General features: G+C 49.9%; 1 protein-coding gene across 1 annotated transcript; it reads right to left on the bottom strand.

The window, feature by feature from the left end:
* Nucleotides 1–11,208: 11,208 nt before the first annotated feature.
* On the bottom strand, nucleotides 11,209–22,512 carry LOC126952508 (UL16-binding protein 1-like). Its single transcript, XM_050787185.1, has 5 exons — nucleotides 22,402–22,512; nucleotides 15,959–16,222; nucleotides 15,469–15,744; nucleotides 14,677–14,811; nucleotides 11,209–13,449 (listed from the first exon to the last, which is right to left on the bottom strand). The coding sequence occupies exons 1-4, from the start codon at nucleotides 22,484–22,486 to the stop codon at nucleotides 14,699–14,701; spliced, it is 738 nt and encodes a 245-aa protein (XP_050643142.1). The 5' UTR covers nucleotides 22,487–22,512; the 3' UTR covers nucleotides 11,209–13,449; nucleotides 14,677–14,698.
* Between the last annotated feature and the right edge of the window lie 937 nt (nucleotides 22,513–23,449).

Raw genomic sequence — 23,449 nt, forward strand, 5'->3', positions numbered from 1 at the left:
CTAACAAAAAGCAGCTCAGAAACTGCTCCCTTTTTAACCTCAAGCAGTTCAAAGAAATAACTTGTCTTCTAACAAAGAGAAGCCTAAAAGATCAGGCTGTAAAATGCAGATAAGCAACTTGGGCACAGAAGGAGGAACTACCTGGATAATGATCGAACTTCACATACATAGGATGGGCCCCTGCAAAAACAGTGGGGCTCAGTGAGCATATTCCTGTCCATTTCCCTTCTTCTTTTGTTTTTTTGTTTTGTTTTATTTTTTGGTTTTTTGTTTTTGAGGGAGTTTTGCTCTTGTCGCCCAGGCTGGAGTGCAATGGTGTGATCTTGGCTCATCCCACAACCTCTGTCTCCCAGGTTCAAGTGATTTTCCTGCCTCAGCTTCCCAAGTAGCTGGGATTACAAGCGCCCATGACCACGTCCAGCTAATGTTTGTATTTTTAGTAGAGACAGGGTTTGCCATGTTGGCCAGGCTGATCTTGAACTCCTAACTTCAGCTGATCCACCCGCCTCAGCTTCCCAAAGTGCTGGGATTACAAATGTGAACCATGGCACCTGGCCCCTGTCCATTTCTTTAGGCACACTGAGATAGGGAAGCCGGAAGCGTGCACAGTGTGGGGATGCCTGCAGCTGCAAGAAGGTGCCTGGGAACAGGCACAGAAACTCACCAACCCCTTTTATCACAGGCAGGTAAGTAGTGCAGAGCAGCACAAACTAAGAGCCAGCCTGCATGATCAAAGAATGGGGTGGGGGCTGCTAGAGACTCTACCTTATGCAGATGGCATACCTGGTCCTAACCGGCTCTTTGGGCCCTATGGGTCTCTCTGTGACAGAGAGCTGTTCTTAGGCTGTGCACGGTGGCTTACACCTGTAATCCCAGCACTTTGGGAGGCCAAGGTGGTTGGATCACCTGAGGTCTGGAGTTTGAGACAAGCCTGACCAACATGAAGAAACCCCGTCTCTACAAAGAATACAAAAATTAGCTGGGCATGGTGGTGCATGCCTGTAAACTCAGCTACTCTGGAGGCTGAGGCAGGAGAATCGCTTGAACCCAGGAGGTGGAGGCTGTGGTGAGCTCAGATTGTGCTGCTGCACTCCAGCATGGGCAGCAAGAACGAAACTCGGGGGGCATGCCCAAGATGGCTGAATAGGAACAGCTCCAGCCTCCAGCTCCCAGTGTGAGTGACACAGAAGACAGGTGATTTCTGCATTTTCAACTGAGGTACCGGGTTCATCTCACTGGGTCATGTCGGACAGTTGGCGCTGGTCTGCAGGTGCAGCCCGACCAGCAAGAGCTGAAGCAGGGCAACACATCACCTCACCTGGGAAGCACAAGGGGTGAGGGAATTCCTTTTCCTAGCCAAAGGAAATTGAGACACACAACACCTGGAAAATCGGGTAACTCCCACCCTAATACTGCACTTTACCAAGGGTCTTAGCAAATGGCACACCAGGAGATTATATCCCACACCTGACCCAGAGGGTCCCACGCCCATGGAGCCTCCCTCATTGCTAGCACAGCAGTCTGAGATCTAACTGAAAGCCGGCAGTGAGGCTGGGGGAGGGGCGCCTGCCATTGCTGAGGCTTAAGAAGGTAAACAAAGCCGCTGGGAAGCTCGAATTGGGTGGAGCCCACCACAGCTCAAGGAGGCCGGCCTGCCTCTGTAGACTCCTCCTCTGGGGACAGGTCATAGCTAAACAAAAAGCAGCAGAAACCTCGGCAGAGGTAAATGCCCCCATCTGACAGCTGTGAAGAGAGCGGTGGATCTCCCAGCACGGAGGTTGAGATCTGAGAACAGACAGACTGCCTGCTCAAGTGGGTCCCTGACCCCTGAGTAGCCTAACTGGGAGACATCCCCTACTAGGTGCAGACTGACACCTCACACCTCATACGGCAGGGTACACCCCTGAGACGACGCTTCCAGAGCAAGAATCAGACAGCAACACTTGCTGTTCAGCAATATTCTATCTTCTGCAGCCTCTGCTGCTGATACCCAGGCAAACAGGGTCTGGAGGGGACCTCAAGCAAACTCCAACAGACCTACAGCTGAGGGTCCTGACTGTTAGAAGGAAAACTAACAAACAGAAAGGACACCCACACCAAAACCCCATCAGTACATCACCATCATCAAAGACCAAAGGCAGATAAAACCACAAAGATAGGGAAAAAGCAGTGCAGAAAAGCTGGAAATTCAAAAAATCAGAGTGCATCTACCCCTCCAAAGGAACACAGCTCATTGCTAGCAACGGAACAACACTGGATGGAGAATGACTTTGACAAGTTGAGAGAAGAAGGCTTCAGTCGATCAGACTTCTCAGAGCTAAAGGAGGAACTACGTAACCAGTGCAAAGAAACTAAAAACCTTGAAAAAAGATTTGACAAATGGCTAACTAGAATAACCAATGTAGAGAAGTCCATAAAAGAACTGATAGAGATGAAAACCATAACAAAAGAACTACGTGACAAATGCACAAGCTTCAGTAACCGACTTGATCAACTGGAAGAAAGAGCATCAGCGACTGAAGATCAAATGAATGAAATGAAGCGAGAAGTGTAGAGAAAAAAGAGTAAAAAGAAATGAACAAAGCCTCCAAGAAATATGGGATTATGTGAAAAGACCAAATCTACGTCTGATTGGTGTGCCTGAAAGTGATGGGGAAAATGGAACCAAGTTGGAACACACTCTGCAGGATATCATCCAGGAGAACTTCCCCAACCTCGTAAGGCAGGCCAACATTCAAATTCAGGAAATACAGAGAACGCCACAAAGATACTCCTCGAGAAGAGCAACTCCAAGACACATAATTGTCAGATTCACCAAAGTTGAAATGAAGGAAAAAATGTTAAGGAAAGCCAGAGAGAAAGGTCGGGTCACACACAAAGGGAAGCCCATCAGACTAACAGCAGATCTCTCGGCAGAAACTCTACAAGCCAGAAGAGAGTGGGGGCCAATATTCAACATTCTTAAAGAAAAGAATTTTCAACCCAGAATTTCATATCCAGCCAAACTAAGCTTCATAAGTGAAGGAGAAATAAAATCCTTTACAGACAAGTAAATGCTAAGAGATTTTGTCACCACCAGGCCTGCCCTACAAGAGATCCTGAAGGAAGCACTAAACATGGAAAGGAACAACAGGTACCAGCCATTGCAAAAACATGTCAAAATGTAAAGTCCATCGATGCTAGGAAGAAACTGCATCAACTAGCGAGCAAAATAACCAGCTAATATCATAATGACAGGATCAAGTTCACACATAACAATATAAACCTTAAATGTAAATGGACTAAATGGCCCAATTAAAAGACACAGACTGACAAATTGGATAAAGAGTCAAGAACCATCAGTTTGCTGTATTCAGAAGACCCATCTCACACGCAGAGACATACATAGGCTCAAAATAAAGGGATGGAGGAAGATCTACCAAGCAAATGGAAAACAAAAAAAGCAGGGTTGCAATCCTAGTCTCTGATAAAACAGACTTTAAACCATCAAAGATCAAAAGAGACAAAGAAGGCCATTACATAATGGTAAAGGGATCAATTCATCATGAAGAGCTAACTATCCTAAATATATATGCACCCAATACAGGAGCACCCAGATTCATAAAGCAAGTCCTTAGAGACTTACAAAGAGACTTAGACTCCCATACAATAATAATGGGAGACTTTAACACCCCATTGTCAACATTAGACAGATCAACGAGACAGAAAGTCAACAAGGATATCCAGGAATTGAACTCAACTCTGCACCAAGCGAACCTAATAGACATCTACAGAACTCTCCACCCCAAATCAACAGAATATACATTCTTCTCAGCACCACATCACGCTTATTCCAAAATTAACCACATAGTTGGAAGTAAAGCACTCCTCAGCAAATGTAAAAGAACAGATATTATAACAAACTGTCTCTCGGACCACAGTGCAATCAAACTGGAACTCAGAACTAAGAAACTCAATCAAAACCGCTCAACTACATGGAAACTAAACAACCTGCTCCTGAATGACTACTGGGTACATAACGAAATGAAGGCAGAAATAAAGATGTTCTTTAAAACCACTGAGAACAAAGATACAACATACCAGAATCTCTGGGACACATTTAAAGCAGTGTGTAGAGGGAAATTTATAGCACTAAATGCCCACAAGAGAAAGCAGGAAAGATCTAAAATTGAAACCCTAGCATCACAATTAAAAGAACTAGAGAAGCAAGAGCAAACACATTCAAAAGCTAGCAGAAGGCAAGAAATAACTAAGATCAGAGCAGAACTGAAGGAGATAGAGACACAAAACCCCTCCAAAAAAATTAATGAATCCAGGAGCTGGTTTTTGGAAAAGATCAACAAAATTTATATACCACTAGCAAGACTAATAAAGAGGAAAAGAGAGAAGAATCAAACAGATGCAATAAAAAATGATAAAGGGGATATCACCACCAACCCCACAGAAATACAAACTACCATCAGAGAATAATATAAACACCTCTACGCAAATAAACTAGAAAATCTAGAAGAAATGGATAATTTCCTGGACACTTACACTCTCCCAAGACTAAACCAGGAAGAAGTTGAATCCCTGAATAGACCAATAGCAGGCTCTGAAATTGAGGCAATAATTAATAGCCTACCAACCAAAAAAAGTCTAGGACCAGATGGATTCACAGCCGAATTCTACCAGAGGTACAAGGAGGAGTTGGTACCATTCCTTCTGAAACTATTCCAATCAATAGAAAAAGAGGGAATCCTCCCTACCTCATTTTACGAGGCCAACATCATCCCAATATCAAAGCCTGACAGAGATACAACAAAAAAAGAGAATTTTCGACCAATATCCCTGATGAACATCGATATAAAAATCCTCACTAAAATACTGGCAAACCAAATCCAGCAGCACATCAAAAAGCTTATCCACCATGATCAAGTGGGCTTCATCCCTGGGATGCAAGGCTGGTTCAACATACGCAAATCAATAAATGTAATCCAGCATATAAACAGAACCAAAGACCAAAACCACATAATTATCTCAATAGATGCAGAAAAGACCTTTGACAAAACTCACCAACCCTTCATGCTAAAAACTCTCAATAAATTCGGTATTGATGGAACGTATCTCAAAATAATAAGAGCTATTTATGACAAACCCACAGCCAATATCATATTGAATGGGCAAAAACTGGAAGCATTCCCTTTGAAAACTGGCACAAGACAGGGATGCCCTCTCTCACCACTCCTATTCAACACAGTGTTGGAAGTTCTGGCTAGGGCAATCAGGCAAGAGAAAGAAATCAAGAGTATTCAGGAAAAGAGGAAAAGGGTATTAGGAAAAGAGGAAGTCAAATTGTCCCTGTTTGCAGATGACATGATTGTATATTTAGAAAACCCCATTGTCTCAGCCCAAAATCTCCTTAAGCTGATAAGCAACTTCAGCAAAGTCTCAGGATACAAAATCAATGTGCAAAAATCACAAGCATTCTTATACACCAGTAACAGACAAACAGAGAGCCAAATCATGAATGAACTCCCATTCACAATAGCTTCAAAGAGAATAAAATACCTAGGAATCCAACTTACAAGCGATGTAAAGGACCTCTTCAAGGAGAAGTACAAACCACTGCTCAGTGAAATAAAAGAGGACACAAACAAATGGAAGAACATACCATGCTCATGGATAGGAAGAATCAATACAGTGAAAATGGCCATACTGCCCAAGGTAATTTATAGATTCAATGCCATCCCCATTAAGCTACCAATGACTTTCTTCACAGAATTGGAAAAAACTGCTTTAAAGTTCATATGGAACCAAAAAAGAGCCCGCATTGCCAAGACAATCCTAAGCCAAAAGAACAAAGCTGGAGGCATCATGCTACCTGACTTCAAACTATACTACAAGGCTACAGTAACCAAAAGACCATGGTACTGGTACCAAAACAGAGATATAGACCAATGGAACAGAATAGAGCCCTCAGAAATAATACCACACATCTACAGCCATCTGATCTTTGACAAACCTGACAAAAACAAGAAATGGGGAAAGGATTCCCTATTTAATAAATGGTGCTGGGAAAATTGGCTAGCCATAAGTAGAAAGCTGAAACTGGATTATTTCCTTACTCCTTATACGAAAATTAATTCAAGATGGATTAGAGACTTAAATGTTAGACCTAAAACCATAAAAACCCTAGAAGAAAACCTAGGTAATACCATTCAGGACATAGGAATGGGCAAGGACTTCATGTCTAAAACACCAAAAGCAACGGCCACAAAAGCCAAAATTGACAAATGGGATCTAATTAAACTAAAGAGCTTCTGCACAGCAAAAGAAACTACCATCAGAGTGAACAGGCAACCTACAGAATGGGAGAAAATTTTTGCAATCTACTCATCTGACAAAGGGCTAATATCCAGAACCTATAAAGAACTCAATCAAATTTACAAGATAAAAAACAAAACAAAAAAAAATCAAAAAGTGGGCAAAGGATATGAACAGACACTTCTCAAAAGAAGACATTCATACAGCCAACAGACACAAGAAAAAATGCTCATCATCACTAGCCATCAGAGAAATGCAAATCAAAATCACAATGAGATACCATCTCACACCAGTTAGAATGGCAATCATTAAAAAATCAGGAAACAACAGGTGCTGGAGAGGATGTGGAGAAATAAGAACACTTTTACACTGTTGGTGGGACTGTAAACTAGTTCAACCATTGCGGAAAACAGTGTGGCGATTCCTCAAGGATCTAGAACTAGAAATACCATTTGACCCAGCCATCCCATTACTGGTGATATACCCAAAGGATTATAAGTTATGCTGCTATAAAGACACATGCACACGTATGTTTATTGAGGCACTATTCACAATAGTAAAGACTTGGAATCAACCCAAATGTCCATCAGTGACAGACTGGATTAAGAAAATGTGGCACATATACACCATGGAATACTATGCAGCCATAAAAAAGGATGAGTTCATGTCCCTTGTAGGGACATGGATGCAGCTGGAAACCATCATTCTCAGCAAACTATCACAAGAACAGAAAACCAAACACCACATGTTCTCACTCATAGGTGGGAACTGAACAATGAGATCACTTGGACACAGGAAGGGGATCATCACACACCGAGTCCTATTGTGGGGAGGGGAGAAGGGGGAGGGATAGCATTAGGAGATACACCTAATGTAAATGACGAGTTAATGGGTGCAGCACACCAACATGGCTCATGTATACATATGTAACAAACCTGCACGTTGTGCATATGCACCCTAGAACTTAAAGTATAATAAAATAAATAAATAAATAAAGTATTGAACCAAATCAAAAAAAAAAAAAAAAGAACGAAACTCCGTCTCAAAAAAAAAAAAAAAAAAAAGAGCTACTGTTTCCTTTCGCCTAAAAAACTCGTGCTCCAATCTCACTCCGTGGGTGTTCGTTTCCACCCTTGATTTCCTCGGCCGCGAGACCAAGAACCTTGGCATTTATCCCAGACAACGAGTTGTTTTACTCCCCTCAGTTTCTGGCCTCGTTTCTGCCACTCTATTTTCTCAGGCGGGGAAAAGCAATCCCACGGACTCAACAGGGGCAGAAGGAGTCCTGCGCGGGGAATTGAGAAAGGCGTGGCACAGTATGAAATCCGTCCTCCCCGACGCCCTCTCCGCTTTCTTCAACCCATTCCTGGAACTCACCGGCCTGTGCGGTCCAGGGACAGTCCCGCAGCAGAAGCAGAGCCAGGATGCAACGAAGGAACGTGGGGCTCTCAGCCAGCGCCTTTGGGACCCGGACTTGGCGACGGAATACAGAGGACACCGCGCGGGGGAAACATCTGAGCCTCCCGCTGAGCCGTCCGGGGCTTTGGTCTCCCGGGTGGAGCCGAAGCGCTGAGAAACTCCTGTCGTTTCACTCCGCCTTTCTCCTGCTTCCCACCTTTCCCAGGAGATCATTTCACTTCATTGTTTTGCAAATATTTCCTCCCACTTGAGCACTGCTTCTTTCTGTCCTTAAATGCCTGTTTCATAAAGAGCACAGGGATTGGGTTTTCTACTTTTGCTGTGTTCGTTTTTGTGTGTCTGTGGGTGGTAAAATAGGGTCGGGGTCGCTCTAAAGTCATTTTTGTCTCTTGCGCGCCTCAGGGAGGATATTAATTTTAAAGGCATTTGCGGATTTCAGCTGCAAAAGGCTTTCGTCAAAGTTCGTTGCGGGTGGTTTCAGTTTCGCTCCGCCTAGTTCTTCCGGGTTCCGCGCGCTCCTCCCGTGGCGCCTGCAACGCTCGAGCTCAGGCCGTGTCCTGCCTGAGTGATGCCCCACAGGTGGCGCTCGGCTGCCACCGATGTCCCACCCGGAGGCACCCGGCGCCCGGCGGATACCCGCGGGGCGGAACCGCCTTTGGAAGACGTGTGAGGACTCCACCCATCGCCTCAGGGGACAATGTTTGTCTCCCGGCTTGAGGAAATGGGAAATCAGAGATAGCTGATGGTTTCCTCCTACAGCCTGGTGCGGGGGGCGGGGAGGACTTTACACGGGGCTGCTGCGGAGAAGTGCCCTTACAGCTGGCGTCCTTGGGGCTCCCACAGCGAGGCTCCAGCGCGGATCCCCTGCCTGACTGCTTGAGGCTGCTGGTGGGCGGCGCCCTCGCAGGGGGTGGTTCTGTACCCGAGTTGCTTATCTGTGTTTTACTGATCTTTTAGGCTGCTCTTTGTTAGAAGACTAGCGATTTCTTTGAACTGCTTGAGGTTAGAAAGGGAGCACTTTCTGACCTGCTTTTTGATAGAAGGAAAATTTTTTGCCTGGGACTCTTTTAACCCTATCTACCTAAATGATTTCTTTCTTATATCCTATAACAGCAGGAGGATGGGAGGGACGAGAGGATTGGAGGGGGCCCGGAGGGCACAGAGGGACTCTCTAGTGAGGCCGGCACCTCCACTGCGCCCTGGGGCGGAAACAGCCTGAACTACTAGGACACAGACATGACCAGAGGTGAGGGTGGGGATCTCGCGGAAACGGCAGCACAGACATCCCAGACAAACAGAGATGCTCTGTTCTCACCGGCCCTCCACCACACAAACCCTCCAGCATTTCCAGGGCTCCCTGCCTTTGAACTTCCCCCTGTACTTTGGGTCCACGGGTCTGGCCAGGAGCTTCTTTTCGTCCCCTCCCCGACCCCGTCGCCTGCGGTCCAGGGGTCCTGGTTACTCTGCTGGGCTGAGGCCCCTTCCAGGACGGACGTCCTGAGGCTGAGAAAAGCCCGGACGTATGAAAAAGATAGGTTCAGAGAGAAGATGGGAGAAAGGGAAGAAGCAGCAGGTGGCAGGAGAAAAAGGAGAAACCCCCGTCCCGAAAATGGGGAGAGGCTGACACAGGGACAACCCCCACACCCCGGGTTACTCAGGGTTCCCCAGAGTGACTGCACCAATAGGACGCGTGTGTATGTAAATGAGTACATACATATATAAGAATATATGTATGTACTGAGTGTATATATATATGAGTGTGTGTGTATATATACATCAGAGTGTGTGTGTGTGTGTGTGTATATATATATATATATGAGTTTATTAGGGAGAATTGGCATACAGGATTTCAAGGTGAAGTCCAATGGTAGACCGTCTGCAAACTGGGGAAGAGGGAAGCCAGTAAAGGCCAGTCCAAGTCTGAAAACCTCAATACCGGGGAAGCCCACAGGGCAGACTTCAGCCCCCACCAAAGCTCCCAGAGCCCCCGGAAATGTGAAACTGCTGGTGCAAGTCCCAGAGCCCTAAGGCAAAAGAACCTGCAGTCTGATGTTCAAGGAGGAAGCAAGAAGCCCCAGGGAAGACAGAGAGAAGCCAGAGAGCTCCGCCCACAGGGTCACCCCACCCTCTCCTGCCTGCTCTCTTCTAGCCCAGCTGGCAGCCCATGGTGTGATATCCGCCCACACTGATGGGGGTCTTCATCTCCCAGTCCCTCAACTCAAATGTCATTCTCCTCTTGCAACACCCTGACAGACATGCCCAGAAAGAATACATTACCAGCCACCTAGGCATCCCTTAATCCAATCCACTGGCCACCATCAGAGCCCCCCAGGCCACACTCTCATCCACACTCCACCCCGACTCCAGCTCCCTGCGCTCTGCCTCTGGCAGGGATGAAGGATCCAGTCTCTCCATGTCCTCACTGTGATTATGATGACAGCCATCCTACTAGGTGTGAGGTGGCATCTTCTTGTGGCTGTGATTTGCATTTCTCTAATGGCTATGGATGTTGAGCCTCTTTTGATGAGCTTAGTGGCCAACATATACTTCTCCGGAGAAATGTTCATTCAAAACCTTTCCACATATTTGTATTGCATTATTTCTCTTTACAATATTGAGTTGTAAGAGTGCTTTATATGTTCGGGATACCAGTCCCTTACCAGGTATATAATTTGCACATATTTTCTCCATACTCTAAGTGCATATGGTGGGGTTGCACAGTTGCAATGATAGCTTTTAGCCAATGCTTTGAGAATCTGGGTTTTCCCTAGAAAGAGACCTCAGCAGGTCAAACAATGACAAGCCCAATGAATGAGGCTTATCCAGGGTGTTCCAGACAGGCCAAATAGAGTTCTCTGGGGCTGGGGCTTTTGAAGGGCTCCAAACCCCACGTGCTCTTCCAGCAAGTGGAGACTGTGGCCTTGCAGCTGTCAGTGACATGGGGAATCCAGTGTTTTCTGGGCATAATAAATCAGGATGTACTGTGCAAACAAGAAGTAAAAAGAAATGTTAGGAGGAAGAATATAAATTTTCAAGTACGAGTTCGGAAGTACTAGAAAAAAAACGAGGAAAAAGGCAAGGCTGGCTTGGTTGTAGTTAACCTGATGGAGAAACGCAGCTGTCTGCAATAGAGGGCTCGAGCTGTTAGGTTCCTCTGCAATGCCGAGAGCACCTCTACAACCGGCCCTACATCATCCTCTCTGTCGAGGCTGAATGCAGCTCTTGGGCCTTCAGTGCCAAGGAAGCCACAGTCCCAGACCAGAGGAAGGGCTGAGGATGACAGTGGAAAAGGAGGTGGTGGGTGCAGAAGGAGAAGGCCGACAGCAAGGATTTCCTGAGGATAAACAAAAATGTCACTTGAAAATGGAAAAAAAAAGTAAGGGTATAAAGAACAAGATGGAAATCAACTGTAATTCCATTATGGAGTGTTTAATTTTAGGGTTTTGGCACTTTTACATATAATTATTATACAATTATCATCATACGACTTACGATTATTTTAAGTGACTAGAGTTTATCTTTTTGAGCTGGGTTTGGGTTCATAGTGCAGAGTTCTCTCACTTTGGTCAGTTAACCCCATTTGTTTTTGGCCTTGCGTCATTTTATTTTATGTATTCATCTTTAATTTCAACCTATAAAATGAAAGGACATAAACAGGTTTTTCACATGGGTGGATTTTGGGAGGCTGAGGCTTGGTGTCCCAATGATCCCATCACCTAAACAGTAAGCATGGTACCTAACAGGTGTTTTTTCAGGCCAGGTGATCCTTGTCTCTCTCCGGTCTGGTCATTTCCAGCATCTGTGGTTCATGTGAATTCAGTGTTTAGCTGCCACTTTCAAATGGGAACATGCAGTATGTGGTTTTCTGTTCTTGCATTAGGTTGCTTAGGATAATACCCTCTAGTTCCATCCATGTTGCTGAAAAGGACATGATTTTGCTGTGTTTCGTGGCTGCATAGATTTCCATGGTGTCTATGTACCACATTTTTTTTCATTCAATTCACTGTTCCTGGGCACTTAGATTCTGATTCTGTGTCCTTGCTAGTGAGAATAGCACTGCAGTGAACATATTGGTGCATTTGTCTTTTTGATAAAATGAATTCTTTTCCTGTGGATATATCCTGAGTAGTGGGATTGCTGGGTAGAATGGTAGTTCTATTTTAAGTTCTTGGAGGAATCTCCAAACTGCTTTCCATAGTGGCTGAACACGTTTGCTTTCCCACCAACAGTGTCTATTTCCTTTTCTCTGCAGCCTCACCAACATCTCCGACTTTGTGACTGGTTAGAGACGGTAACTCATTGCAGTTATGATTTGCACTTATCTGATGATTAGTGATATTGAGCACTTTTTCATGTTTCTTGGCCAATTTGTTGGTCTTCTTTTGAAAAGTGTCTGTTCATGTCTTTGCCCAATTTTAATTGGGTTTTTTCTTCTTGCTTGTTCAATTGTTTAAGTTCCTTGTAGATTCCGGATATTGGACCTTTGTCAGATGCATACTTTGCAAATAGTTTCCCCCATTCTACAGGCTGTCTATTTAGTGTGTTGCTTGTTTCTTTTTCTGTGCAGATTTCTTTAGTTTAATGAGGTCCCACTTGTCCATTTTTGTTGTTGTTCCAATTGTTTTTAGTGTCTTCTTCATGAAATCTTTGCCAGGCGCTATGTCTGCATTGGTATTTCTTAGGTTATGTTCCAGGATTTTTAGTTTTAGTACTTACATTAAATCTTTCATCCATATTGAGTTATTTAACATATATGGGGAGAGCTAGGGGCTCAGTTTCCTTCTTCTGCATATGGCTGGCCAGATATCCCAGCACTAATTTTCAAATAGGGAATCTTTCCCACATTGCTCATTTATGTTGAAGATTAGATGGCGGTTAAGTGTGCAGGTTTATTTCTGGGCTCTCTATTATTTTATTTACTAAATAAAATAATCATGAATGTAATATTTTCATATTCAATAATTAAAAATTTCTACAACAGGCACTGTGGTTCATGTCTGTAATCCCAGAGCATTGGGAGGCCAAGGTGGGAGGATTGCTTGAGACCAAGATTTGAAGACCATCCTGGGCAACATAGGAAGACCCTATCTCTACCTAAAAATAAAACAATTTGCCAGCCCTGGTGGCGTGTGCCTGTAGTCTATTCTGGAGGCTGAGTCTAGAGGATCACTTGAGCCCAGGAGATGGAGATTACAGTGAGTGATGCATATGCCACTACTTCACTCCAATATGGTTGACAGAATGAGAAACTGTAAAAAGCCATAAAAATAAAAAGGATTATCACAATTTTTGGTCACTGCATGGAAAAGATCCCTGAAGTCTAAAGTCCAGCATGCTATTTTACTAGCGATACTGTTTGGAAGAATAAGGTCATGCTTCAGAGAAGTGTCTGCTTTTCCACAATCAAAGAAGTAGAAAGAAAATGCGTTTTGCTGGGATTTCTTGTTCAGTTAAAACTTGTGCAGAAATTCCATCCGTTAGCACTGAGAGAAAGTGGCAGAAGACGTTAAGAAAAATGGCTGCTAGGATCATCAGCAAAGGTAATGAGTGGCATGAGACGCTGAGTCTACAACGTCCTCATCATCTCCTGGGGGCCTGTGGGCTTGCTAAGGCTTGCACTCCTGCTTTCCAGAAAGGCACAGTGGTGAGTAGACAGGCGACCTCCCTGAAGGGAGAGCAGGAACCAGAACAGGCTAACAGAGGCTTCTTGATATCATCTTCCACCTTCAGAAAAGATGAAGCGTTGGTTTAAGTGGCTGAGAAAAACCTGGGTCTGTTGTCCTGGGTGATCCCTTCCAGGCCCTCCCCATTTCGGAGCCTCTCCCCCAAATAAGGAACATGTTTTTCCCTCCAAACCTACCCTTTGCTCTGCAGCCTGTCCCAACCTCCACCCTCCTTTACCACACCACAGAGCCAGCTCAGGTCCTGTTACAGCACATGAGGGCTCAGAATTGAGGCTGGTAATGAGGGTTGTGCACCCCCAGGGAGGGCCTGCTCCCCCTTCTCACGGAGGGGTCTAGAGGACCTGGGGGAGCGCTGTCCAAAGAGAGGTCTTTGTTTCCGTGTTCCCTGGCCTTGGGTGGGCTTGCAGGCAAACCTCCTTCTTTCCCCTTTGCTCTCAACCTCTCCTCTCCCTGGGAGCTGCACCCATAGCTTTGAATGGGACTGCCCCTGCCCCGCCCCATTCATTCCTAACCAAGTTCAGTGGTGGGCATGGAACTCCAGCAGCAGCTCAGCTGCCCTGCCCGAGTCCACTCTGCTCCAGGCAGGGCCATCAGCTGGTTCAGGATCTGGAGTGTGCAGGAGGCAGAATGGCAGGGGCATCGCCCCAGGACCCGGCCAGGAATCCCATGGGTCCAACGGGCCTGGCTTTTTCTTGAACCTCAGTCCGGACATGCTCCACTCTTCACTTCTACCTTAACTGCTGGGACCTGAGCTGCTTTCTCTGGGAATGCAGCCTTTGGAATTGGGTGGGCCAAGGCCCTCACAGCCCCCTCGTCCTGGGATTCTCCCAGATCACTCTCTTTGTAGCCTTCTCCAGGGACACCCTTTCTCTTGACATCCTAGGTGAAGTGGTCACGCTGCTCCTCTCCTACTGTGCAGACTGCCCACACCTGAGTTCCTGCTGCCTGCAGGCCACATACCGCTACCCTTCCCAAATAGGAACCTGCTCTGAAACAGGCCTGAACTGGCTGAACCCTCTCAAGCTCAATATGCCTTAAGCCTTGGTATGGGCCCCTCCCTTTCCCTCTGGCCTCTGACAGTGAGAATCCATCAGAACTCAAGGTTGAGCTGCCCAGGTCATTGCCAACAGGCGACACCAGGTCTCATTCATCTGTCTCATGTCAGGATGAGAAGTTCCCGGCCTCTGGGACTCTGGGAATTCTCCTTCCACGTCCTCCCATCTCACCCATCTGCCCCTTGCTCCCCTCCCAATATTGCCCACAGTACCTGTCACTCTAAACAACTCTCCTCAGCTGCCAGCTAGAATGAAGCAGAGGAGGATGATGAGGAGGAGCCTCCAGGGAATGAGGGTGGTGGCCATGGCTTTGGGGTGGGTTGTGCCTTGGGCCACAGTGGGTGGTTCTGAAATGGAAACACAGGAGTGACAACCCTTGTCCAGGCCCCAAATCTTAGGAGATGCCTCCTCAGCTCCTGCCACCCCAGATCATCCTAGAAGGCAGACCTTTTGTCCTCCTTTGCTGTGGGGCAACCTCTGGGACAGTTCCTGCGGTAGGAAGGGAAAGGGGGTGTCCCCTGTCCTCCGGGAGCTCACACGGCTGCTGAGGGAAGCAAGGTGACAGCACAGTCCACCCTCCTGCTCTGGCGGAAGAGGAGGTGATGCCCCAAGGCCAGGGAGGGGAGGGTCTTGGGCCCTGGCATTGGAGGTGATTTTGATGGATTTACAGAAACAGACGAGGGAAGAGGAAAGAAAAGGCGATTCTAGGAGAAAGGAACACTAACGAAAAAGATATGGAAACACTATGACACCCATAGATTCCAAGTTGGTGAGAAATGCACCGTGGGTGGAGCAGAAGCAAGTGCAGGGAGGAAGAGGAGTCAGGAGGAAGAAGGCAGAGGAGGATGAGAGCACAGGCATGCCAGCACACCCAGGAGGAGCCTTTCATGAGGGGGTCATGTTTATACTCACTCAAACACTCACACATGCACTCACACACACTCACACACTGGGCTGATAATATACGAACTCAAGACAGCTTCCTTTTTTCCCCTCTCACTTACTTGTTGGATCCAGCATTTGTTCCCAGTACATCAAAAATTCTTCAAGCCATGTCTTACAATCCCCCATTGAAATCTTCTGGAAGAACGTGGTCACCTCCGTGTTCTTCTCCCACTTCTCTTTCATCTTCTTGGCTCCAGGTTGAAGCGCTGTCCACTTTCTGTTGTTTGAGTCAAAGAGGAGGAACGTCTGTCCATTGAAGAGGAACTGCCAAGATCCTCTGCCGTGTCCATGGGCTTCGTGCTCACAAGACATCCGGGCCTGCAGAATGAGGGGCTCTGCCCCATTGGAAAGAGATCAGCTCTGATCTTGACAAGTCCTGAGCCCCACCCTGCTTCCTTTCCTGGCTCCTGGACTTGCTCTCTCTGCTGCATCCTGCCCATGCTTCTCAGCCTCTTGTGTGACACAAACTTCTGGTTTATTTTTTGCATGAAACCAATAAATGCCTCTAAGTCACTACTGTATCTGTTCCCTGGGCCATTTTAAACTTACCAATGGGCATTAAATTCTCCACTTGAATGTCAGGCAGTTGCCCTTTGAGGAAATCCACCACGTCTCCTAGTGTTTCAGTTTGTTTTTCCCAGGTTTTTGTGACATTGACTTTCTTCCCCAGAGAAGCAAAGGCTTTGGCCTTGTGGTTAACACAGTCATAGTGAAGAAAAGGCCTTTCATCCACCAGGCCTTGAACTTCACACCATCGTGGTTCAGGTCTGAATTTAGGAGTGATGTTGAAATCATAGTAAAGACAGTGTGTGTCTATGGAAGAAAAACAAAGGAGGGGGTTAGTGTGGGGGGAAGTGGAACGTAAATCCCCTCCTCCCCCTTATGGTGACTGCAAGGGAAGGCCTCTGAGGAGCTGGGCTGGCAGAGCAAGATGTGCCAGCCAGGACTGTCATGAAAACTAGCTAATGAGTAGAGCGTCTCCCTTGCTTGAGTACATGGAGGGGAAGGTTCCTGCGGCCATGAAACCACATGTCCCCTCCAGACATGTCCCACCTGCTCTGTGCCCACGTTGGTCAGCACATGACCTTGTCATGGAGGTGCCAGGCCTGCTGTGGCAGGAAAAGGCCTGGATGAGGAGGACCCTCAGCAGCAGTCCATGTGGACTGCAGGAGGCGGGAGAGGGTGTGGGAGCTGCCCTGGGATGCTCCAGCGCAGTGGGGGGAGGGGGGGCAGTGAGGGCAGAATTCAGTTTTGATAAGCAAGTGATTATTGTCACAGGTCACAGGATTTAATACGTTGGCAAAGCCCTGGTGAAGTCGCCCATCTGCTATAAGCATGAATTCCTGGAATCTTGGAAAGGGATGGTTCACAGGGCAAGAAGTTGAAAACCCAGAACTTCTAATTCAGGGTATAGGGGAAAGAACCAAAAGGCTCAGAGAAGCTCCCATGCCAGAGTGGCTGCAGTATGAAAATCCAGAACGATGTCCATCCTCTGGGCTCATGGGATGCCTGGAGGACTCCTATTTACTCAGCATATAAAGAAGGCCCTGGGATAAGGCAGCAGACTGTCAAGAAGCTCAGGGATGCCTGTTGCTGAAGGCCGGGATTGGGGGTAGGAAATGCTCTTCCTGAAATGGGCTCCCAGTAGTAATGGTGATGGAAAATCCTGAAATAAGAGATCTCAATTGGAGGCTGTCAACTGTCAGGAGGAAGGAGGGTGCAATGATGGAAATAATTAAAGAAGTCACAATGCTAGCTGGGGACCTCAGCCATACAAAGGTATGCCCATGGCTCATAGAACAAAGGAGTCAAAGATCCAAAAGAAATGGAAACTCAACCCGGATACTGCTAGAGTTAAATAATTACAGCAAACAAAGATAAAACGCAAGGATGGATGACCTGGAGGCTGAAAGGAATCACCCCAGGAAATAACTGAGCTCCTTTGCCCAGCTTTGAGAACTGAGCCACATCTCAGTCCCAGAGTCCATTACTAAAAGGAGAGCCCAGAGGCCCTGGTGGGCTCCTTCAACCTCACAGCAACTGCAATGACTCCTTCAGACTCTCTCACAGAGCCAGATAGGCATTCACTCTGGTAAACGTACACCATGAAACAGCAAATACCCAGACATTCCTGGTGAACAGTGTGTGGTCTGACCTTCTCCCAGGGACCTGAAGCATTAACTTGCTCCCCTATTACTCATGAGGTGCATTTAGGGCAAAGTAACAGACGGACACCTGTGTCAGGTCCAGCTTAGAGGGATGTGCTGGGTTCATTCGATGATAATTTCACATTTCCTGGATTTGTACCAGGAATGGATAGTGTTTGTCGTTAATGTAGTAACTAGTGTAGGTTGTGCTGGTCATATGACCTCCCCTGTCACTATTCAACTCTGCTCTTGTAGCTGGGATGCAGCCATACACACTCTCATAAGGGGTGTTACTGGACCTACCAATATGGCTATTTGACCCTGGAGTCCCTAAGATCCCAGAGGCATGTGTGGTTGGAAAAGGTGCTATGTGGATTTCACGGCAATTGCCAACCACAGAATCACAACAGGGTCCCCTAGTGCTCAGAAGCAAGGCTGTGCCACTCAGAGCAGCAAAATCCCCTCACTTAAAAGTGGCTCCAAGTGTGGTTCTGGGCCCTGGTGGAGATGAGCCTCCAGCTATGGGAGAGCAGTGACTACACAGCCTCAGAGCTGCCCATCACACGGTGGGCTCCTCACCCTTTAGGTCATTAGGAAGATAGGCCCAGCAGTGAGAAGACGCAAGTGGGTCTCCTGGGATGGGCTGGAGCAGGGCCACAGGGAACCAAGAAGCTGCACAAGCAGTTGGCCCTGATCCCCAGGACACCGCATGGGTGCACCCCTCACCCTCAGCTCACACCTGAGGCTTCAGAGAGGGTCCCTGATCGCCCCAAGGGACCAATGATGCCCCCCAGCAGCAAAGGAGGGGGGCATTGACCCCAAACCATAGAACCTCCACTCGCATCCATCACATCCACACCACCCAGAAGCCACAGGCAGGGTCAGACACACCTGTGACTCTTCAACTTACATTACTTGGAGATGACACCCTAGGGGATGGGGCAGCAATTGCCAGGACCCAGCATGTGCCTTCACCTGGGGTCAGCAACCTAGGATGGTGTCCACATCTGGTCTCCCTTTTATTTGCAGGTTGCCGTTGCCTGCTGTTTCTCTACAAAGGGACAGGACTTGACACACAGTACCCATGGCCAGCAAGGACCAAAGTGCCTTCAGCCTTTCCTTTCTAGAAAGGGTTTGCTGACTCCTGCCTGCGTAGTGACTGTTCTATATAACCCTATCTCCCCAGTAGGAAGAACAGGTGGGTCTGGAACCCAAGGGAAGTAGTGGGCGCCTCTACTCACGGGTGATCCCAGGGTCATCCTGAGGGAAATGGTCCTTCCCATCCCCCCTGCACTAAGTTCTGTCGAAAGCGTGGGGTGTGTTTGCTGGGGTGTGTCCTCAGGCAAAAGGGGAGAAGGTGCTAGTTGGTGGAGGAGGTGCTAAGGGCTCCTTCATGGATGGGGAGGTAAGGGAGGCCTGTGTGGTGACTGGGGTGAGCTGAGACGGAGAGTGAAAGGATGCGACCTGGGTGGTGAAAGTGAATGGTGAGGGGAGGAGTAGGAAGTGTCTGGTGAGCCCCTGGGTGCAGGTGAGTGTCTGCCCCAAAGTGTAGGGGGAAGTTCCAGGGCAGGAAGCCCTGGAGGTGCTGGAAGGTTTGTGTGGTGAAGAGCAGGTCAGAGCAGAGCAGGGCTGTGGCTGGTGGGGGGGTCTGTGATTGCTTCCCTGTGGAACTCCCCTTCACCCCTGTCCTGACCCCAGCTAGGGTTCGGGGATCCGGTTTCTCCTTCCCTAGGGCGAGTGGGGCTCTGGGTCTGCACCAGGGAGGGTCTGCACCAGGGATCCCCACCCCACCTTGCCCTCTGTAGCCCTTTGGCCCCTCCACCCTCCTCGGATTCCTTTTCAGCCTTCTTTGACGCTCCCCCTGGCCTGCGGGGCTAGCAGCAGCTGCAGCAAGCCGACTCGGTGGAAAGGAGCCCCAGAGGGGAACTGAGTGCCTTCAGCTGGGCATGTTCAGGGAGATAGCGACGTTCGGAGAGATCGCAATGTTCAGGGAGGCTGCAATGCTCGGGGGGATCGCGATGTTCGGGGTGATCGCGATGTTCGGGGAGACCGCTATGTTCGGGGAGACCGAGGTGTTTGGGGGAACCGCGATGTTCGGGGAGATCGCTATGTTCGGGGAGACCGAGGTGTTTGGGGGAACCGCGATGTTCGGGGAGATCGCGCTGGTCCATCCAGCAGCCTCCTGGCCTACAGGGCAAGCAGCAGCCACAGGAAGTGGACCCGGCGGAAAGGAGCAGTGGAGGAGAACTGAGTGTCTTCGGCCGGGCATGTTCGGGGAGATCGCGATGTTCGGGGAAACGGAGATGTTCGGGGAGACCGTGATGTTCGGCAAGACCGGGATGTCTGGGGAAACCGCGATGTTCGGGGCAACGGCGATGTTCGGGGGGACCTCGATTTTCGCGGAGATCGCAAAGTTCGGGGAGACGGCGATGTTCGGGGGGACCTCGATTTTCACGGAGATCGCAAAGTTCGGGGCGACGGCGATGTTCGGGGGGACCTCGGTTTTCGCGGAGATTGCAAAGTTCGGGGAGGCCGCGATGTTCGGGGCGACGGCGATGTTCGGGGGGACCTCGATTTTCGCGGAGATCGCAAAGTTCGGGGAGACAGCGATGTTCGATGTTCGGGGAAACCGCGACATTCGGGGAAACTGCGACTTTGGGGGAGATCTCGAAAGTCCGTCCAAAAGCTTCCTGGCCTGCGGGGCAAGCAGCAGCCGCAGGAATCGGACCCGGCAGAAAGGAGCCGCGGAGGGGAACTGAGTGGCTTCAGCCGGGCATGTTCGGGAAGATCGAGATGTTCGGGGAGATGGCAATGTTAGGGGAGATCGCGATTTTCCGGGAAACCGAAGTGTTCGGGGAGATCGCATTGTTCGGGGAGATGGCGATGTTCGGGGGGACCACGATGTTTGGGGGCATCGCGATGTTCGGGAGGACAGCGATGTTCGGAGAAACCGGGATGTTCGGGGAGACCGCGATGTTCGGGGGAACCGCGATGTACCGGGAGACCGCGATGTTCGGGGAGACCGCGATGTTCGGGGAGATAGCGATGTGCGGGGGAATCGGGATGTTCGGGGAGATAGCGATGTGCGGGGGAATCGGGATGTTCGGGGAGACAGCGATGTTCGGGGAGATCGCGATGTGCAGGGGAACCAGGATGTTCGGGGAGACAGCGATGTTTGGGGAAATCGCGTTGTTCGAGGACATGGCGATGTTCGGGGAGACCGGGATGTTCGGGCGGATCGCGATGTTCGGATAGAACGCGATGTTCAGGGAGATCGCGCCGGTCCTTCCAGAAGCTTCCTGCGGCAAGCTGAAGCCTCAGGAAGCCGACCCGGCGTAAAGGAGCCGCGGAGGGGAAATGAGTGCCTTCAGTCGGGCATGTTCGGGGGGATAGTGATGTTCCGGGAGATCGCAACGTTTGGGGAGACCGCAATGTTTGGGAGATCGCGCCGGTCCATCCAGAAGCTTCCTGGCCTGCGGGGCAAGCAGCAGCCACAGAAATCGGACCCCGCGGAAAGGAGTCGCGGAGGGGAACTGAGTGCCTTCAGCCGGGCATGTTCGGGGAGACCGAGATATTCGGGGAGATCGCGTTGTTCGGGGAGATGGCGATGTTCGGGCGGACCGCGATGTTTGGGGTGATCGCGATGTTCGGGGAGGCCGCGATGTTTGGGGGGGCCGCGATGTCCGGGGGGACCGCGATGTTCGAGGAGACAGCGATGTTCGGGGAGATCGCGCCGGCCCATCCAGAAGCCTCCTGGCCTGCGCGGCAAGCAGCAGCCGCAGGAAGTGGGCCGGGCGGAAAGGAGCCGCGGAGGGGAACTGAGTGGCTTCAGCCGGGATGTTCGGGGAGATCCCTATGTTCGGGGGGATCGCGATGTTCCGGGAGACGGCGATGTTCCGGGAGACAGCGATGTTCGGGGAGATCGCGATATTAGGGGACACAGCGATGTTCAGGGAGACCGGGATGTTCCGGGGGACCGCGATGTTCGGGGAGATTGCGCGGGTCCTTCCAGAAGCCTCCTGGCCTGCGGGGAAGCAGAAGCCGCGGGAAGCAGACCCGGCGGAAAGGAGCCGCGGTGCGGAACCGAGTGCCTTCAGCAGGTCATGTTCGGGGAGATCGAGATGTTCGGGGAGATCGCAACGTTCGGGGAGACCGCGACGTTCGGGGAAACCGCGATGTTCGGGGAGATCGCGCGGGTGCATCCATAAGCTTCCTCGCCTGCGGAGCTAGCAGCGGCAGCAGGAGTGGGACCCGGCGGAAAGGAGCAGCGGAGGAGAACTGAGTGCCTTTAGCCGCGCATGTTCGGGGAGATCGAGATGTCGGGGAGATGGCAACGTTCGGGGAGACCGCGATGTTCGGGGAGATCGCGATGTTCGGGGAGACCGCGATGTTTGGGGAGATCGCACCAGTGCTTCCAGAAGCCTCCTCCTGGCCTGCGGAGCAAGCAGCAGCCGCAGGAAGCCGGCCCGGCGGAAAGGAGCCACAGAGGGGAACTAAGTGCCGTCAGCTGGGCATGTTCGGGGAGTTCGCGATATTCTGGGAGACCGCGATGTTCGGGGGAACCTCGATGTTCGGGGAAACAGGGATGTTAGGGGAACCAGGATGTTCGGTGGGACCGCGATGTTCGGGGAAACGGAGATGTTCCGGGAGACCGCGATATTCGGGGAGACCGCGATATTCGGGAAGACCACGATGTTCGGGGAGACCGCGATGTTCCGGGAGACCGCGATGTTCCGGGAGATCGCGCCAGTCCTTCCAGAAGCCTCCCCTCCTCTGAAACCCGCTGCAGTCCACAGCCCACCAGGTTTGGACCCCGCCCCGCTTAGGCTCCATCCCCGAACTCACCGGCCCGCCCTGCCCTGGACCAGCCGGACAGCAGGTGCAGAAAGGAGAGGCACAGAAGGAACGCAGGGCTGGCGGCCGCTGCCATTGCAGACCTGGAGCGGAGGGGCAGGAGGCGCGGTCCACGTGGAGTCTTGCTGATGAATCGCTTCCGGGCTCCCAGGCCTGCTAATTATAGAGGCTGCCTAGCCCCGCCCCTCTTCGCGGCACCCCGCCCCGGGGCGGGCTGGATCCACTGGGCGGGATCCTAGCCTGCCCTTGTTAGGAATGCTCCACCCCGTCACGCCGTCATCTGGCAGCGGCCTGGCTGATGAAACGTTCCCCTCCAACCCGCCCCCGCGGCTTGGTGGCGGCTTGCACAGGCCCCGAGCGGGCCAGGACGCGATTCCTTCCATGGCCCCATCACCTAAGTTTTCAACACAGCATTTATCATTACCACAATGTAAACACGCACAGGAAGGTGAAGAAACTTGCACAGGCATACTCAGTGGCGGCGGTGTCTCCCCGTCACCGCCTGCGCCAGCGACACCCGCCCTTCCTCTGCCGATGTCGCGGAGTCCCCGCCCCTCTCCGTTCAGGGCGCAGCCGCTTCCCCCGTCCGGAGCGGACCTTCTTTGCCTCTCCACTAAAAGCATGAGGTCTTTGAGTATATTCTATATCCCTTCATGAATTCTGGAAAAAAAAAAGAAAGCCGTGGAGGCCTACAGTGATCAATCATCATGTGATCAATTGTGTTTCCATGGAGAGCAGAAGCCGAGGGAGGGGTCTACGCATGCGTGGGGCTCACTTTGCCACACACCTTCTCGGTCCAACCACACCCAAATCCATGGCTGCATCGGCACCTCCGCTCAGTCTCTGGATGGTCACTGCAGCCATCCTCAAAGGGGCAACCCGAGTGCATCCTTGTCTCAGTCATCATGAAACCATCTAGATCTGTGGGCAGAAGCCAGAGGGAGGTGGGGAGCCCAGTGGCCCTTGGCCTCAAGGGAGGGCTTAGCCTGGGGTGAAGACTGGGCAGAGCCCCTGAGTCCCACTCTGTCCCCAGCCACTC

Source organism: Macaca thibetana, chromosome 4 (assembly GCF_024542745.1).
Source record: "Macaca thibetana thibetana isolate TM-01 chromosome 4, ASM2454274v1, whole genome shotgun sequence".
In the NCBI taxonomy this organism is placed as follows: domain Eukaryota; kingdom Metazoa; phylum Chordata; class Mammalia; order Primates; family Cercopithecidae; genus Macaca; species Macaca thibetana.

Excerpts from the sequence above, each read along its gene's own strand:
- LOC126952508 (XM_050787185.1), bottom strand. The coding sequence starts at position 22,486 with ATGGCAGCGGCCGCCAGCCCTGCGTTCCTTCTGTGCCTCTCCTTTCTG. Across the intron at positions 15,745-15,958 it reads GGAGAATTTAATGCCCATTG|AGCCCCTCATTCTGCAGGCC; the intron begins GTAAGTTTAAAA and ends CCAATGGGGCAG. Across the intron at positions 14,812-15,468 it reads ACAAATGCTGGATCCAACAA|AACCACCCACTGTGGCCCAA; the intron begins GTAAGTGAGAGG and ends TTTCCATTTCAG.